The 18,023-nt window shown below is 38.3% G+C and overlaps 1 protein-coding gene across 4 annotated transcripts in view; it reads right to left on the bottom strand.

Moving 5' to 3' along the window:
- The window catches only part of PCSK5 (proprotein convertase subtilisin/kexin type 5), a 466,549-nt gene that overhangs the window by 184,798 nt on the left and 263,728 nt on the right, over positions 1 to 18,023 (bottom strand). For all 4 annotated transcript variants that reach the window (XM_053575543.1, XM_053575548.1, XM_053575551.1 and 1 more), the window contains exons 13-14: positions 10,031 to 10,167; positions 5,336 to 5,479 (exon numbers count right to left, since the gene is read on the bottom strand). In XM_053575543.1, the coding sequence (XP_053431518.1) occupies positions 5,336 to 5,479; positions 10,031 to 10,167 (281 nt within the window). The remainder of the gene's footprint in view (positions 1 to 5,335; positions 5,480 to 10,030; positions 10,168 to 18,023) is intronic.

Here is an 18,023-nt window from a genome sequence, read left to right as displayed (position 1 = left end):
TACTTATTTTATTCAAAAGGACTTACTGATGAATTTTAGTTTCCTCCAGTCATTACGGGACTATGTTTTATAATTAACCAAATCCTAGAAACATACACTGGATAGAACTGGGTAGGATGACTTAGAGAATAATTTGAGATTTTTAAAATACTTTTACTTTACTGATGAAAAAACTGAGTTTTCAAGTGTTACAGGGCGTGGTCGATACAGTCATTAAACATCACCAAATATGTCTGAGTATGTATAAAATACCAGGGCCGGGAAGAAACTTCATGTGGAAATTGGCATAAGCGTATCAACATCTAGTCTTAGATTACAAAGCTGGCATTTCAGGCACATGTATCACATGGCCAGGCGAATTGGGATCAACATAGGTCCTGACACCTGTATAATGGTTTCGTGCTTGGAGGTAGCAAATCATGTTATAGAGATGATTTCTTGTTCTGAATGGAAATATGTCATTTCAAAATGCTGCAGACTTGATATATACTTCTGATTAACTGTAAGAGACATTTGAAAACATAGTTCATTTCATTTTCTCCAAAGCTTTAAACAGATCTCTGCATTAAATTCCAGAGCTAGCACAACTTGGGACATTTTAGCTGTCTACCATTGTACACCAGGGGAGTGGTATCTCTGCTGCATGAGGGTTGAAGTTCAGCCAGCTGTGGTCTCATAGTCCCTGGGATTCAATGAAACAATACAGGGATCTGGTTGTGATAATGCTGTCTGTGCCTCTAATCAGGCTGCCTTCTAAATGAAGGTGAGGATTACAGCTCCAAAGAAGAGTCATGGGTGGCCCTAAATATTCACCAGATGATTTTTAGATGTAAAAAAAAAAAAAGATTACCAAACATTTATTCTTGACATTTGCCCAAAGCATTCTGTATGGCACAGTTCACATGCTAGGTCTCCTATAACCTTAAACTGTTCCAGATGCAGTTTAGTTTAGTGTTGCAGATTGCAATAATGAGATAATTGTCTTTGTTCTCCCACAAGTGTCAATGCCAACGTTTTAGAGATGTAATCAGAAAACTACAAAGAGGTATAGATATTCAAACTCTTAACATCACCAAAATTTGAATAGGAAATATTACCAGAATTTGAATAAGGTAAAGAGTAATATTATGCTCCATTTGTGTTTTTGGATATGCTTTCTCCTACTGGAGGAGACAAAATGGTTTGGTAGTTATAACGTAAATACTAATGTTAGCAGTCCAAAGCAAAACAATACAAAATCTAACACAATCTACCTCTGGTTAGTTCAATTGGTCTTAATTATCCAGGCATGTTTTTAACTTTGGGATACTACCTATTTAGAATAAAAGAAACTATATGCATGTTTAAGATAATTAATACAGGTGACTAATGAAGTATTTTTATTTTTAGTATCTAAAGAAAAATCTCAGAACTGCAGGAACATTTCCTTTATTTCTTTTTTTTTTTTCTTTTGGAGACAGAGTCTCACTTTGTTGCCCTTGGTAGAGTGCCGTGGCATCACAGCTCACAGCAACCTCAACATCTTGGGCTCAGGAGATTCTCTTGCCTCAGCCTCCCAAGAGACAAGGTCTTGCTTTGGCTCAGGCTGGTCTTGAACCTGTGAGTTCAGGAAATCCACCCACCTTGGCCTCCCAAGTGCTAGGATTACAGGTGTGAGCCACTGTGCCTGGCTGGAATATTACTTTTCTTTTCTTTCTTTCTTTTTTTTTTTTTACATTAATGTACATAGCTATGATTTACTTAAAGAAAAAAAAAAGAATTGGTATAGAGGGAGGGGAAGATGGGTGGAGGGAGGGTAGTTGGTGGGACTACACCTAGGGTGCATCTTACAAGGGTACACATGAAACCTACTAGGTGTAGAATATAAATGTCTTAACACAATAACTAAGAAAATGCCGTGAAGACTGTTAACAAGTTTGATGAAAACATTTCAAATTGTATATAAAACCAGCATATTGTACCCCATGATTACATTAATGCACACAGCTATGATTCAATAAAAAACAAATTGGTATAGATGGAGGGGAGGATGGGTGGAGGGAGGGTACTTGGTGGGACCATACCTATGGCGCATCTTACAAGGGTACATGTGAAATTTACTAGGTATAGAATATAAATGTCTTAACACAATAACTAAGAAAATGCCAAATTTACTAGGTGTAGAATATAAATGTCTTAACGCAATAACTAAGAAAATGCCAAATTTACTAGGTGTAGAATATAAATGTCTTAACACAATAACTAACAAAATGCCATGAAGGCTATGTTAACCAGTTTGATGAAAATATTTCAAATTGTATACAAAAGCAGTACATTGTATCCCATAATTGTATCAATGTACACAGCTATGATTTAAAAAAAAAATTGGTATACGCTTGGCGCCTACAGCTCAGTGGCTAGGGCGCCAGCCATATACATCAGAGCTGGTGGGTTCGAATCCAGCCCAGGGCTGCCAATGACAACTACAACCAAAAAATAGCCGGGCCTTGTGGCAGACGCCTATAGTCCCAGCTACTTGGGAAGCTGAGGCAAGAGAATCACTTAAGCTCAAGAGTTTGAGGTGGCTATGAGCTATGATGCCAGACGCACTCTATCCAAGGCAACAGCTTGAGACTGTCTCAAAACATAAATAAAAAGAACTGGTATAGAATAGCTTTATGCAGATGTTTAAAGAAGAATGTGGCTTACACCTGTAATCCTAGCACTCTGGGAGGCCAGAGGTGGGAGGATTGCCTGAGCTTTTAAGACCAGCCTGAGCAAGTGACCTCATCTCTACTAAAAATAGAAAAAAACTAGCCAGGTGTCATGGCAGGAGACTATAGTCCCAGCTACTGGGGTGAGCCCAGGAATTTGAGGTTGTTGTGAGCTAGGCTAACACCACATCACCCTAGCCTGGGTCAATGGGCAACAGAGACTCTGTCTCCAAAGACAAAACAAAACAATAAAAAAACCACTTTAAATTTAATTGTAATAAACTGAAAAAGTGAAACTTTATATTAATCATGTCAAGAACTTGGTAGCTAGGGGCATTTCTATCATTGCAAAAAGTTCTACAGGACAGTGTTGTGTTTGGTCTTCTGGGGGAGGTGCAACTCAGTACTTCAAACACAAGGTCTCACATATTTATTACTGCACCAGCTTATTAGGGAATAGCCCATAAATGAAGAGAAAACTCATTTTCCCAATGAAGTGTGGCAAATGTCCAACTGATGACATTTTCAGCTTGATATGGTAAGATGATGATAGTGACCGTGGTACAGCGTAAGTGCATGCTGTCTCACGCGCAATTTCTTATAGACCCAGCATGGTTCTTCTCCAGTGTCTCCTCTTCGAGTTGTACCTGAATTTATTACCAGTTTTCATTGGAATCCACAGGGGAATGGGACGATTTTGTTTTTGTTTCTTGGCCAATAACTGCTTGATTCTGAAAGTCTTATGAGAGGACATGGCGACAAAGGAGACCGCTCACACTCACCACAATAGAGAAGAGCGAGAGAAAAGCTGGAGTATTACTTATCTAAAGGTACATTATAAACAGTTCAACTTTAGCAGAAGCATTGTACGCTATGTGTTATATATCATACCTCAAAAGGGCTGGATGAATACTGCTAGAAAGGCTAACCGATGCATGAAGACAGTAATCAGAATTATAATGAGAACTTTTATAAAGAAAAAGTTTGCAGTTTAGTACCTAAAACATCCTAGAAAATAAACTCTAAAACATAGAAATTAATGATTTAAGCAAAGTAGACAATACGTGGACATATATATTGATACAAATGCAACAACCAATAGATTTCCCATACACTAGCACATACTAGTTAGAAAGTATGGAATATTTTCTATCACAAGAGCAGCAAGATCCAAAATACGATACGTAGGTTTAACACTAACAAAACGAAAACTACGTAAAATTAAAAGATTTCAGTAAAAGGAGACAGTCTATGTTTTAGATGTAAGGCTTATATATTGTAAAAACAATTCTTCCCATGACATTGCATATAAATCCAAATTTAATTCCAATGGGATTTTTAAAGAGGGACTTAAAAAATCATTCTAAAATTCATCTGGAAGAATAATACGACAATAATTGCTATGAAAATGGGAAGCAGATGTCCTACAGATATTAAAATACACCATGAAATGAAAATAAGTAAAACAGTGTGGGTGGTATTGGTTTGAGAATTATAGACTGATAAATCAGAAAAGGTAGCACCTAAAGAAACCCTGGTATAAGAACTTACTATACTGTCATAAAGGAAGCATCCTAAGCTAATAAAAAAGAAAAGAGAGTTGCTCAGCCAACAATGTTAGCCTGTTTGGAAAATAATTAAAGACAGAGTTTCAATTCACACTATATATCATAAACCGAAATAAGTTCCACATGAATTAATGGCCAAATGAAAAAATAAGAGATTGCCAAAAAAGAATGCAAATATTTAACGGATTTTAAAGGATAAAATTTCTGCCAAAAAAAAAAAAATCACAAATGTTATATCTGAAACTATAAACCCTACTCTCTAATAGTTTTTTTCTATCAAAACAATACAAAACAAAAATTACACTTGGGAAGCAAGTAATAACTGAGAATGTTTTCAGCAAATAGGAGACAATGTGAAAAACAATAACATACAAAGAGTTTTCACACATAGATAAGAGACTTACTGCCATCTTGAATAGAAAAATGGGTGAAAGACAGTTGTATTTAATCTAGAAAACTACAGAGGAAAAACATTTACATTTACTAGCAATCAAAGCTATAAAAACTTTAAAATGTACATTTCTTTCTTTTTTTTAACTTTTCTTTTTCCTTTCTGGTCAATGCTGACAGAAACAAGTATAATCAACATTCCCAGGCTGGTCACGGCACAGACTGGTACGACTTGTCTGGATAACAGTGTGACTAAATTATCTCCACGCCCCCAAACTGATTATCCTCTTTGATGTAGTAAATCTCAAAACAGAACTCTATTCTACAGAAATAATGAAAGATACAGATACAGACCGATAAATGCTGATGTTTGTCCAAACTCTGTACCTTTAAAATAGTATAAGACTGTAAGAAAACTGTGCATCTCAGATTATGGGTTAAATAAATTATTTTATAAACACAGTATGGACTATTAGCTTCGCAAAAATTAGTTTTCTGGTTATAACTCATGGGTATTTGAGTAGATGAATATACCAAGGAACAGAAACACAAGTATTTGGAGGGATTAAAAAGTAAGATGGAAGAAAATGTATCAGAACACAGATAGTATATTATAACCCCATAGGTGATGAAGACACATGAGCTTCCTTTCTGGAGCCTGTGTCTCACTGGAAGCCACCTCACCTGCATAATCCTCTGTACCATAGTCATCTGTGGGGTCTTCAACTCGGCTGTAGCGGAAACGTTCTACTTTAGGAAACTCGTTGGTTGGTGAATATGGCTGGACGGAGGTGCCGTAGAGGACCAAAGACCATTCTTTCAATTTACCTTGAGAAATAATAATAAAACCACAGCATGACTAAATATGCATTCTTTAGCTTTGTGGCTGAGACTCTGTTTTCAGTAAAGATATTTAAAGTCATTCTCACTCAAGAAAAAGCAATCAAAGAACTGTGGGAAGCAGATTGACATGGAGCACTGTGTCAGACACAGGACTAAAAATGCATATTTTCTACCATTTGTGGAATTAACTAATAATTCACATACCACATATTTACTGAACACCTACTATAGGATAGGCCCTAATTTAACCATCAGCATTTATGTAGGAATACTAGAAAACAAATACACCTTAGATTGTTGGGTGAAAGGCTGAATTTCAAATTATGAATATTTAAGAGAAGCCCAGAATCTTATATAAGGCTTTGTTTTTCTAGGTATAAAAGTCTTATTTGACCTTTTAACATTTTTTGGCATTATCTGACTTGTTAATAATAGAAAAAAAAAAAAAACCTCTTTGTTTCACTTAGTTTCTGAGCCAGTCATTCAATATTAAGAATGTGTCACTACTTATGCTATCCTATAGACCTCTGCCACCCAATATGATAGCCACTAGACACGTTTGATTATTTCAATTTAAATGAACTAAAACTAATAATAATTTAAAAATTAAGTTCCTTAGTGACACAGCAAGCATATTTCAAGTGCTTAGTAGCCATGTGTAGCCAGTGGTCACTATACCGGATGGCACTGCAGAATGTTCTATTGGACAATGTTGCAAAACAGCATTCCCTGGTCAAGGATGCCTTGAGACCTGAGACAAGTGTTTCACCTCCTGTGAGTTTGGCTCACTCACAAGGAACACTTTGCTTTAGTTTAGTTCTCATTTATTCATTTATTTCTCAGCTTCATAAAATTAAAGTGTTCAAAGCAAAAAGTTGAACAATAAAATAAAAAGAAAATGTGCCTCCAGGCCATTAAGCTTGATAAGCTTCACAATCAAAAGGAATCAACCGTAAGTAGAAGGGATGAAGAGAAAACCATTACAAACGTGGACATGCACTGGTACAAGGCAGGTCCCTCTCAGTGTCCCTCCCACCCAGGCTTAACACACAGTATCCAGGCAAGGTCAGGGGTGAGGGTCTGGGGCTAGCTCAGAGAGGGATGAACCTCATCTGTTAACATCTACAATCACCATAAAATTGATGTTTGACAACAGGATATGCTAAGCATAGGCCTATATGCTTTGTAAGTTTTATTCCATTAAATGTGCACCACAACCCTGAGGTAGGCACCAATATGACTAGTACACAGATGAAACAGAGGCATAGAAGCTGGTAACTCCCCAAAGGCAGGGAAAGGACAAACTAGGAGTGAAACTTACTCTGAATCCAAGTCTTGTGTTCTTAAATCATTATACAATACCATCTCTGGTTCACTTCTAGTTTAGGAGCCTGACATTTAAAAATTAATTTATTTTGTGATACCTTAATTTTTTTTCCTGACATCTGTATAGGGCCAGTAAAATTGATTCATATATGGTTTGCCCTCTGCCTGCTTTTCTTTGGACTCGTTTGTTAATGACCATTCTTTTTACGGTTGGAGGGTCATTCAGGCTCAGAATCCTAAGTGCCATGCATTAAGTAGTGGCAAGAAGTAAATGACCGGCAGAAATGGATGAGCTGTCTGATTGCCTCTAGGTAGCAATGCAAAAGAAAACCCACTTTCCTCAAGGCATTTCTCAAGTATACAAATGGAGCACAATACAAGGACATTGCAGGTAGTCTCACCCATCAGTCACCCTAACACCTGGTTCGTTTTACTAAGATCATTTTGGATCTAAAATTTTGCCGTAATAAGTGCTTTGGAGAGGGCTGTCTCAAAATTTATTATTTCCCTTTGTGCCATTTCTAAAGTATATGAAGAGCCCACTGGCGATACCCTTATCAGGCAATTTATCTCGTTCTATTTCACTTATTATGCAATTTTATTTCCTTAAAACCTCTGCCATGATTCAAATAAAATACTGCCATATTTGGGCCACCATTTTTTTCTCCTCTACCATTCTTTTTTCCATTTGTTAACTTGTACAGAAGATTTTTGTAACTGATTGTGAAATATGCTGTTAAGAAATAGCTGTGTGAATACAGAATGAAAAAAAATCCATCCTATTTGCTAAGACATAAAAACAATCTGCCTACATAGGTTTAATGTGAAAAAAACCAAAACAATAATACCCCTTCCAAACATTCTCAAATATGTATTGTAATAAGAAACAAATGGGAAGAAACAACAAGCAAATCTAAACTCAGGGTGGAGCCAGGAACTTCTATTTTGGAGGATGATTCTATCATTTAATTGGTGAGAAAAATACTACACATTCAGCTGGATTTCTATTGGCCTAGTAAAGAAATCCTTTATTAGTCAGAGATTGTGAAATCTACCACAGAACTGTATGTTGCAGAAAAAGTGATAGAACACATGAATGCGCGCGTGCACACAACAACTGATATACAGGCAACTGAAAGTCTCTTATCAAAGGTGTGATTAATGCTGAAATGAATGAAAAGATACACAAAGTTGGTATGTTTCTTAAAGCCTCTTGACTTCAGGCCTAGTGGCATGAGGGTAGGTCTCTTCTGGAATGAAAGAATTATCTCTAAAATGATTGGCAGTAACTAAGATTAAATTGAACATTTAAATAGTATAAAGAGAATCCAGTGTTATAGATAACTCTGGATTATCTGAGCTACTGCAGAGAGCTCTTAACCCAGATAATCACAGTAAACTCTGCAGAGACTCTGAATAACTTGAAGGCAAAGGGATTTCCACTCAGCCCCGACCCTTGTACGCAATGCCTGTGTAACAAGTACTATGCCCAAGGAGCAGCCTGCTCTTGTTATGGTGACTAGAATTTCTGGTGCCTGGTGTAGAGTTGAGTCAATTTTACTAAGTTTAAAAATTTTGTAACTGTCTAAAATTCTTAATAGATAATCCACCCTTTATATTTGAAAGTTGTGCTCCATGGTATATAATTGCCACACGTTGACAGTGTTTATTTCTCTGGGGTCTCTTGAAATCTATGAGCCCTGAAGTGAGACCTGCTGATGGGTCAACTGGCAGCTGCCCTTTGACCAGGTCAGCACGGCCCTGTCACCATGCTGTCAGTGCCCCTACATGCCATCACCCCATGTATCTTCATGGCAGGGACAATATGCATGCCCTAAAAAGAGGAGGCAAGGAGAGAGCAAGGTCTCAGGAGCTGAGTAGAAGAAGCGGAAGCATCTAGAAACCATAGTCTGTAATCTGCGTGTCTTCTCTGTCAATTCTGCATTGTTGATAAACATTTGATTTTTGCATGAAGCCCTGGCAACCATCATACTCAAGCTGTATGCTGGGGGTGAACTGGGCACAGCCAATCTTCAACAAAACCTTAACTCTAATGTACTGTGACCTGGCCACCGTTTTGGTTTTGACCTCACTGACTGTGGGACTACTTACTGTGAGGACATAGATGAACAACATTACAGAATCAGGGAAAAGGGATAACCAGAATGTACTTTCTGGATTAGCGGGCAAAAGTCCAGTACATCCCTGTGTTCTGCTCTCTGTCTCCTTCACCCCGTGCAGGCAACTGTTACTGAATGATACACCCTCTGATAACTGCAGAATGCCTAAGTTAATTTACTCTATTATCAGTCAAGGGTTAGAACTGATGTGAGTCCTAAAAGTCCCCTCCAGTCTGGTTCTTCTGCAGAAGGACTGACTAGAACACTGATGAAGAGGACTTTATCTAAGGCCTAAAATATGTCCATGGACAGGTAGGAAGCGAGGTAGTTATTAGATACCATTTATTGCTGACTAAGCACTATTTAGGACTCTGTCATGGGCAATACAATCTCTGACCTCATGTTGCCTCATACTTTCCCCTATTTTATATCCCAAACAAGCTTTGTACTTTAGCATGAAGAGGGAAATAGGCTGTGTGCAGCAGCAGAGTCTGAGACCACCTGAAAAGACTTTTGTTAACATCGTAATTTCCATGTTTTACATATCAGAAGGTTTTCTTTTTTCTTGGCTCTTGGGTTCACGCAAGGCAGAATACCATCATTCATTTTCTTTGGTGGTACCCAGATTAGCTGGCATTGGCCAACCTTGATGTCTTACCTGAACTACAAATTAAATTTAGGGAAAACTAAAAAAAAAAGACAATTAAGGAAGCCTGTTTTCTATTGTGAAAAAATGACATGAAATTTAACACATCACAGGTGGACAAGGCTGCCTTATTTATAGACAAAGAAGGCACAGGAAGCTGATTAGAGATGTGTGATCATGTATTGTGAGACATCAATCAAAAGCTGTCACGTTTTGTTCTATACTTGTGCCTAAATATTTATTTTTTATTTCTTATCCTTAAATTATTACCTTTCAACTGGTAATCTTAAGAACTGGAAATATGCAGATAATTTGAAGCACACACAAAATGAATCACATGAAAAAGAAAACACTGATAAATGAGTGTGAAACACTCTCTGGACAAAATATATCCCATCATTTCCTTGTACATAGGCACCTGATTTAAAGATAGGGAGTTCTTACCTGGAGTCTTAAAGTTCCTCAGTTGAGAGGGGGTATCATATACTTCAAGGATCCAGTCACCAGCGGCTCGTTCTCCCCAGCAATGAATGGTCATAAACTCCCAGTTTTTAAATCCTTCCATGGAATGATCAAATAGCCTGAAAGAGAACCATGAAACCTTGCTTTGTACATTTTTTTTTCTTTTGAGACAGAGTCTCACTTTGTTGCCTTGTGTAGAGTGCCATGGTGTTTTTGTAGCTCACAACCTCAAACTCTTGGCCTTGAGCAATCCTCTTCCCTCAGTCTCCCAAGTGGTTGGGCAAGTGGCTAATTTTTCTATTTTTTAGTAGAGACAGTGTCTTGCTCTTGCTCAGGCTGGTCTCAATTACCTGAGCTTGAGCAACCCACCCACCTTGGTTTCCCAGAGTGCTAGGATTACAGGCATGAGCTACGGCACCTGGCCAGATTTATATGTAATCTAAAATCCAGTGAGGTCAAGACACTTTCTACATCCATCAGCATGTTTAACTGGACGCTGGAGCTTGTCCTTATTCTGGATGTCACCAGTTAGCAGATCTGTGCATATATCTTTGTTCTGCCGCAAGGAAACAGGACTGGGGCTGGCTATGGAATAGGAGATATGGACAGGATAACCCCCTGGGGATCATGGAAACGAAAATCAGACTCTACCCACAAGATGGGCAGTAGAATACTGAAGATGTGGAGCCACTAGAACTCTCCTGTACTGCTCATGGGAATGCAAAATGGTCCAGGTGTTCTGGAAAACAGTTTGACAATTCGTGTGACAACACACACCACAAAACTAAACAATCCCTTTCCTTAAGAAAGGTATTTTTTACTCAAGAGAACTAAACACCTATGTTTTCACAAAGAACTCTATATGAATGTTCTATAAAATCTATAAACACACCTTTTTCCTTGCCATTCTTCCTAAGCAATATAGTATAACAAAGACTTATACAACATTTACATTGTATTAGATATTATAAGTAATCTAAAGATGATTTAAAGTATAAGGAAAGATGTGCATAGGCTATGTGAAAATGTTATGCCTTTTATATAAGGGACTTGAGCATTCTGGGATTCTGGTATCCTTGGGAGGTCCTTAAACCAAATCCCTATAGTTAGGAATGATTGTATATCAATGCAATGACCTACTACCCAGTAATAACTACTAACATACAGCAATGTGAATGAATTTCAAAAACATTATGCTAAATTTAAGCAGCCAGACAAAAAAAACTACACTGTATGATTCCACTTATATTACATGTCAGAAAAGGCAAAACTATAAGTAAAGAAACAGATTGATGCTTACCAAAGGCTGGAAGGGGGAAAGAAAGACAACTGGGACAAGTTTTGAAGGTGATAGAACTGTTTTGTACTGTTAGAGTAATAGTGTATAGCTAAACAGCTACACAGATTTGTTCAAATTCATTATTTATGGACAAAAGTAAATTATATTGCAGGAAAATTATGCCTCAGTAAAAAGACTCTGCTCACTCATCTTACCCATTTCAGGAAGTCATGCCTAGAATCCCAGCCTGGACTGTTCTTCCTCACTTCCAGTGGTTTCCTGAGCTCCTTATTCCCTATCTGAAATCTCTTTCTACTTAAAATAGCCAGAATAATTCTGTTTCCTGTGAGGGAATCCTGAAGGATACAAAATATCAAGAAAAATAAATTGTACTCTTATCCAATGTAAAGAGATGCTAATGGATTATACATAGTTAGCATATTAAGACGTAGGCCTATAATATAGATTTAACTACCTCCCCACCAAAAAATCCAAAAGATACAGGAAACATTTCTGTAAGGATGGAACCAACATGGTAGAAAGTGAAAGGTAAGGCAAGAGATTGTTTTAAGTACTTTTCTTTATCAGGTATATCTATTATTTTATTGAAAAAAATAATAAAATATGAATAAGCAACTGAGAGTGAGAGGGACAAACAGAGAGGAAAATATCTCTAACATTGTCTTAGGAGCAACCACGTCCGGTTACTCGGATACTTCTCTCCTTCAGTAAAGATAAACACAATGGTCATAGGAGCCAGAGATTGATGGTTGTTTAGAACATGCAATCAACCAACTCTCCTTGCTTTTTTTTCATGTTCACCAACTACATTGGTGACAATTTGACCTTTTTTGTAGATCTTCCCATTGAGAGAAAATGCGTCTAAGAACAAAAATAACCAGTTTAATCTCCTTATAATTTATTATAATAGAACCCTGGTTTCCTTTTTTAAATTATTACTATATAAGACCTTTTATTAACAGTTGCTTGCATTTTGGTGACTTTTTTTTGAAAAAAATCAAGTTGCAAATGTTTATTACAAATTAAAAAGAAAGTTCTTACAAATCTCAACTTGACCCGAGATGAACCAATTTAAAAACCTTTAAAGGTGCATTGAGAAAAACCAGGCATTAAAAAAAACCCCACATTTGTTACTACCAAAAAAGACATCTTTAGGTAAAAATAATAAACGCTGTGCATGCTGCATAGGTAATGCAGATAGTTCTAGGTATCTGGTCAGAGGGTAAAAAGCCAGCACTTGAGGCCTTCAGCTCCAGTTTTTTGTTCATTTCTTAGTACACTAGACTCTCATACTTATGTCTTCTCGTGGGATGACCAACCTAGGTGATGGTGCAGGTGGTGGGCAGCATTTACTCAGCCCCGCCTGCTCAGCCTCCCATGGAGGAATTCTCAGCTAGTGGATCACCTGCTTTTGTCTCTTTGCCATCTTGTGGTTTAAGGTTTTCTGGGCGTCTGCGTTGGTAACTAAGGTTGTAACAGTACTGATGTTGAGGCAGCTGCTGACGTTGGGTCTTGTCTCCTTTTCTCTTTTCCTCTTCACTGCTGTCCTCTCTGGGCTGTCTGTGGTGAGGAGGGCCCCTATAGAATTGTGGTCTGTGATGCCGATACATATTCTGTCCTACTGAGCTACCTCGTTCTCCTGCACCCTGGCTATCAGCACCTTCATCACTTTTCTCTGCAGGGAGGGTTGCAATCCTGTAGCCCATAAAGCCTCTGCATGCAGTAAGGAACCTTCACCTGTGGTAGGGCCCACTTTCTAGAGCCTGGCCTTCAGGAGCACTCTCAGACCCCTCGTTCTTTTCCTGGCTCTCATTATTCTGGTAATTCTGTTGGTAAGTGCGTGGAGGCCCCCTGCGGCCTATAATGTTTACAGTCTGCCGCATATTTACTGCCTTGAACTGGGATTCCACCAGGGCCTGCAACATCCACTGCCTCGCACCCTTTTCTGCTTCAACAACATCAAACCCCACAGTCTCTCCATCTCCTACATTGAGGAGGTCCTTCCCAGGCTCACTCTTTACGGCAGTCTGGTGTTCAAATACACTTGGAGTCATTCCTGTTGATGAAACCATATCCGTTTCTTACATTGAACTGTTTTATTGTTCACAAAACCTTCCTTGAGATGACCTTCTTGTCTCAGCCACCGGGCACCACAATGTGAGGCAGCTGGGGTCACTGCTTCCTGAGCCACTGCCAGGCTTGGTGTACAGTGCTGAGGGTGGGCATGGCAGCTGCTGGATCTTGGCATGGGGTTGAGGTGATGGTAATTGGGACCCTCTGTGGCAGCTGTGGCTCCTCCTGATGTGTGAGGGTAACAGGCCAGCAGCGGTAGTGGGGCTGCTCTGGGCTCTCTGGAGCCTACTCTCTACTCCTGCTTCCAATCAGACTCCTGATTTCTGAAAATTATATATCTATCAATGTGTTTGAAACTCTTTGTAAAATGCCAGCTGGATTCACAAGGGTCGAGAGGCACAATTTTGGACTGTACTAGGTAAATGGTCGACACTTAACAGGAAAATCACCTGCTATGTGTTCCTGAGCTTTGAAAGACAGAAGAAATGAAAATTGTTTTATTTATTTTTTTTTTTTTGTAGAGACAGAGTCTCACTTTATCACCTTTGGTAGAGTGCCGTGGCATCACACAGCTCGCAGCAACCTCCAGCTCTTGGGCTTAGGCGATTCTCTTGCCTCCAATGATACATGGAGGCAGCGGCACAAATTATGTATCCACTTATTAAAATGGCCTCCCGAGTAGCTGGGACTATCGGCACCCGCCACAATGCCTGGCTATTTTTTTGGTTGCAGTTTGGGTTTGAACCCACCACCCTTGGTATATGGGGCCAGCGCCCTACCCACTGAGCCACAGGTGCAGCCCCAAAGGAAATGAAGATTATTAAGCCTCATTCTCAAAGTATCTCATGGTCAAAAAATTCAGGAAAGGTTGAATTAAAGTCAAATAAATAACCTTTACTTGAGGACATCTCAGCTCTTTAGAATACCCATGTATGCAAATGTTAATCTCTGTGATGATATAAATGGGAGACAGTGATTTAAAACTTTACCTGGACATGAAGCCTGCTTTACCTCTCTTTCTCTTTTTTAAGAACATCTGTATGCTATCTATAAAGGTTAACTCTTTGAATAGAGGAGTGTGGAACTTCAGTGAAGACCCCTTTGGAGCTGGTGGCTTTCTCCCACAATGGCAGAGATGAAAATGTGGCTTTTTACATGAACGTTTTCCCACTGTAATTGATCCTCAATAAAGTAAGGATGCTTTACTTCATGGAGATCCTATAATATACTATACAACCACAAGGGAGATCTTCAAGGAGATCCTATAATATACTATACAACCAACAATAGGATGTTTCACAAGTTTATGGTTTAAAACTGGACTTGGGCAAGGAAGAAAACTGCTGTGTCATTTTATGATTGACTTACAACCATCAAGCCCTTCACTTAACACCCAGAAAGTGTGTACACTGGGCAAAAAGGCAATAAAGAGATAAGAAAAGAGGATCTTTTTCAAATTTCCCTTCCTAAAACCGATATTGTTAAATGAAATATGTTGATACAGAAATGAATGGAGGTGGAAAACCAGTTCAGAACCACTTTCTTCCTTAAGTTCTACACCTCTAACTTAAGCTCTCGCTCACTGAGGCCATTGTGCCACTTGAGGGCACTGAAGCAATAACTTGTCACGTAATACCTCTCCAAGAGTGCTGAACTTAAAAGCATTTCCCAAACAGTTTAGACGGAACATTTGGCTCGTTGCCTCACATCCAAAAACTACAAAGGAGACTTGAGGCTGCCATCACATGAGGGGCAGTCTTGTTTCCACAACCTCAGCCAACTTTTAATTACTCATGGGTCAAGGATCTGACTGCTGGATTAGCAGACCCTTCCCTTCTACCCTTTCCTGTCCACCTTTGAAAATCATTCCATTGCTGCCAATCACTTTTCAAATCACATGTGGAACAAACATTAAATATAAACTGGGTACCAAGAAAAAAATATCTGCAAGTCAGAATTCAAATAAGTGATTCAAAGCCTGAATATAAATGGGTTCTGTCTATGTGGCTAAACAGTTTCCCACCCCCAGTCTCTTCACTGTACTCAGAGCTGGAATGTTCATTAATTTCATGTGACTACAAAAATTGAGGAGAGGAAAGAAAACGTAGCCAAACACGATCATTACCTTTTGCTGAAAGAGTTGATAGGGTAAAGAAACAGACACGAATAGCTGCTGCTGCCTCAACTAACTGGGCAATTCACATTTCTAGTTCCATCCTGTCCTTTATAAGCACAGATAATTAAAAGATAGAAGATAATTAATGATAGAAGATGTATCATTCTATATTTTATTTCTGATTCAATACTTCAATTATTTTCTATTTTTGGCATTGTAACATTTAAAAAAACTACATCTGCATACAACAAGAAGTAATTTGGCTTGTAGATTAGCTTTGTGTTAAAAAAAACATACTTGCTCAAGATAATTAAGTGTCAAACCATGGACACCTGCTATGGAGATTCTAATTGTTGGGTATCTTCTGATCAGTTAAAAAGTTTAATGCCTAGTGTGAATGTCTGTCCTGTGCCAACCGTGAAGAAAATCAGACACATGCCAACATGATTAGTGTGGGTACAATGTCAATAAAATAGAGCCAGTGTGCTAAAAGCTGGAGCAGATTAACTCCGTGCCTGTATCCACTTCTCCTGATGCAGTGAAATTCTGTCCTGTCAAAGTTGACTTCATAATCATGTGCTCAATGAAATGATATATGTAGGAAGTGGCACAAATCATGCATCCACTTATTAAAATGGTGCCCCACAGCCCTATCCCTGGGAGCAGTTTTCAGATGAATTACTTTGGACGAAGCCTGGTAGAAAAGACTGCCCATCAAGAGCAGTGCATCCTTTTGAGGAATTAACTCAGGAAATAACTCATATAATTACTGTAAGCTTTCCATCCACTCTCCACTTAAAAAGTCTAGCCAATGTACCAAGGGTACAAGATTCTTCTATGATGTTATGGCAACTACATAATAAGACATTTTATAAATACTGGCAGCTGCCTGTTATTATTCAATTATTTCTAAGTTGCAAATGATCTGAATTTCAGAATCATCTACAACTACTCATTCTTGTGTTCACAGAATTAGACATTAGACCAATATTCTTAGAGTTTCCTTTTTTCTGTCACTTTAATTTTAATTTTTTTTTTTTAGTGTGCCATGTGATACTACAAATAACTACGTAGAATGTCTGAAGAATTCATTTCACTCAATTGTAATCGAGTTTTGGTTTTCTTTAGATGTTTAATTTTTATATGTTTTAAATAATTTGCTGCTCATGGAGAGTAGTTAAAAACATACTATTTGTGGGCAGCACCTGTAGCTCAGTGGGCCGGCCCTATACACTGATAGTGGCGGGTTTGAACCCAGCCCCGGCCAAACTGCAACAATAACAAAAAAATAGCCGGGCATTGTGGCGGGTGCCTGTAGTCCCAGCTACTCGGGAGGCTGAGACAAGGGAATCACCTAGGCCCAGGAGTGGGAGGTTGCTGTGAGCTGTGATGCCACAGCACTCTACCGTGGGCGATAAAGTGAAACTCTGTCTCTACAAAAAAAAAAAAAAATACTATTTGGTTTGTCTCTTTTTCCTAAATCTAAACTGCTTCCCTTAATAAAGAGAATGAGAAAAGCACTAGTTCTAGATGTTTATAATATCTAAAATGATAAGGTTTCTTTAAAAAACCTTCAACATGAATACGATTATCAACTCGCTCCCAAATGCATTCCTTCTTGTGGTATATATATGACACAAGTACTTAATCTTCCCGAAGATTAATTCCATGTCATAGGAGATGAATTTTATCAAAGTATCTGTTTTATATTACAAACTCCTTTGTAAGTTACTTACACAGCATCCAGCAGCATACTGCTCACAGTCTTTTCATGATATGAAAACAACAAGAATGTGTATGAAAAAGTTGGACAACGTTTCAAATCCATGCTATTTAAACTGTGATCTGTCTCAGGCAGCTTCAGTACCACTGGGAACTTATTAGAAATCCAAATGCTTGGACTTCACTCCAGACCTACAGAATCAGAACCTTTGGGACAGATGCCCAGAGTCATTTACCAGGTGCTGTGAGGGGCATTATGTAAATGAGAGCCACTGAGTATTAAGTGCTTACTAAGCTAGGAGCTGCTGTAAGTAATGGCTATGTGTTATCTTACTTGATATGTGTACCAACCTTGTGAGGCGGACGCTATTCTATCTATTTTATAAAGAAAATCACTTTTCCAAATTCAAACACAGAAATTAGTGAAGTCAAGACAAACTCAGCTCTCACCCCAAAGGCTGGGCCTTCTTTCGAATGGAGAGGGTTTGCATGAGACCTTACTACAATGTAAAATTTCCACTGCAAAAGTATAATTTTAACCATAAGCCAAAGATGCATTTTAAATGCCATGACACTTTACAAATGTCAATAGTTGTCACTGGACATTTGGGTAGAGCAGTAACAAAAAAAAATTGAAGAATAAACACTATATTTTAAACATAATTATAGAACCCTCTAGATTTTGCAGGCTTGAAAGTATACCTTCTGTCTAGTTAAAACCATAATTAGAAGCAGAAGTATTCATCTGTAATCAAATTTAGAAA

This window comes from Nycticebus coucang, chromosome 2 (genome assembly GCF_027406575.1).
Source record: "Nycticebus coucang isolate mNycCou1 chromosome 2, mNycCou1.pri, whole genome shotgun sequence".
NCBI classification, from domain to species: domain Eukaryota; kingdom Metazoa; phylum Chordata; class Mammalia; order Primates; family Lorisidae; genus Nycticebus; species Nycticebus coucang.
The sequence above is the reverse complement of the archived record's forward strand: the minus strand, read 5'-3'. Positions and strand labels throughout refer to the sequence as shown.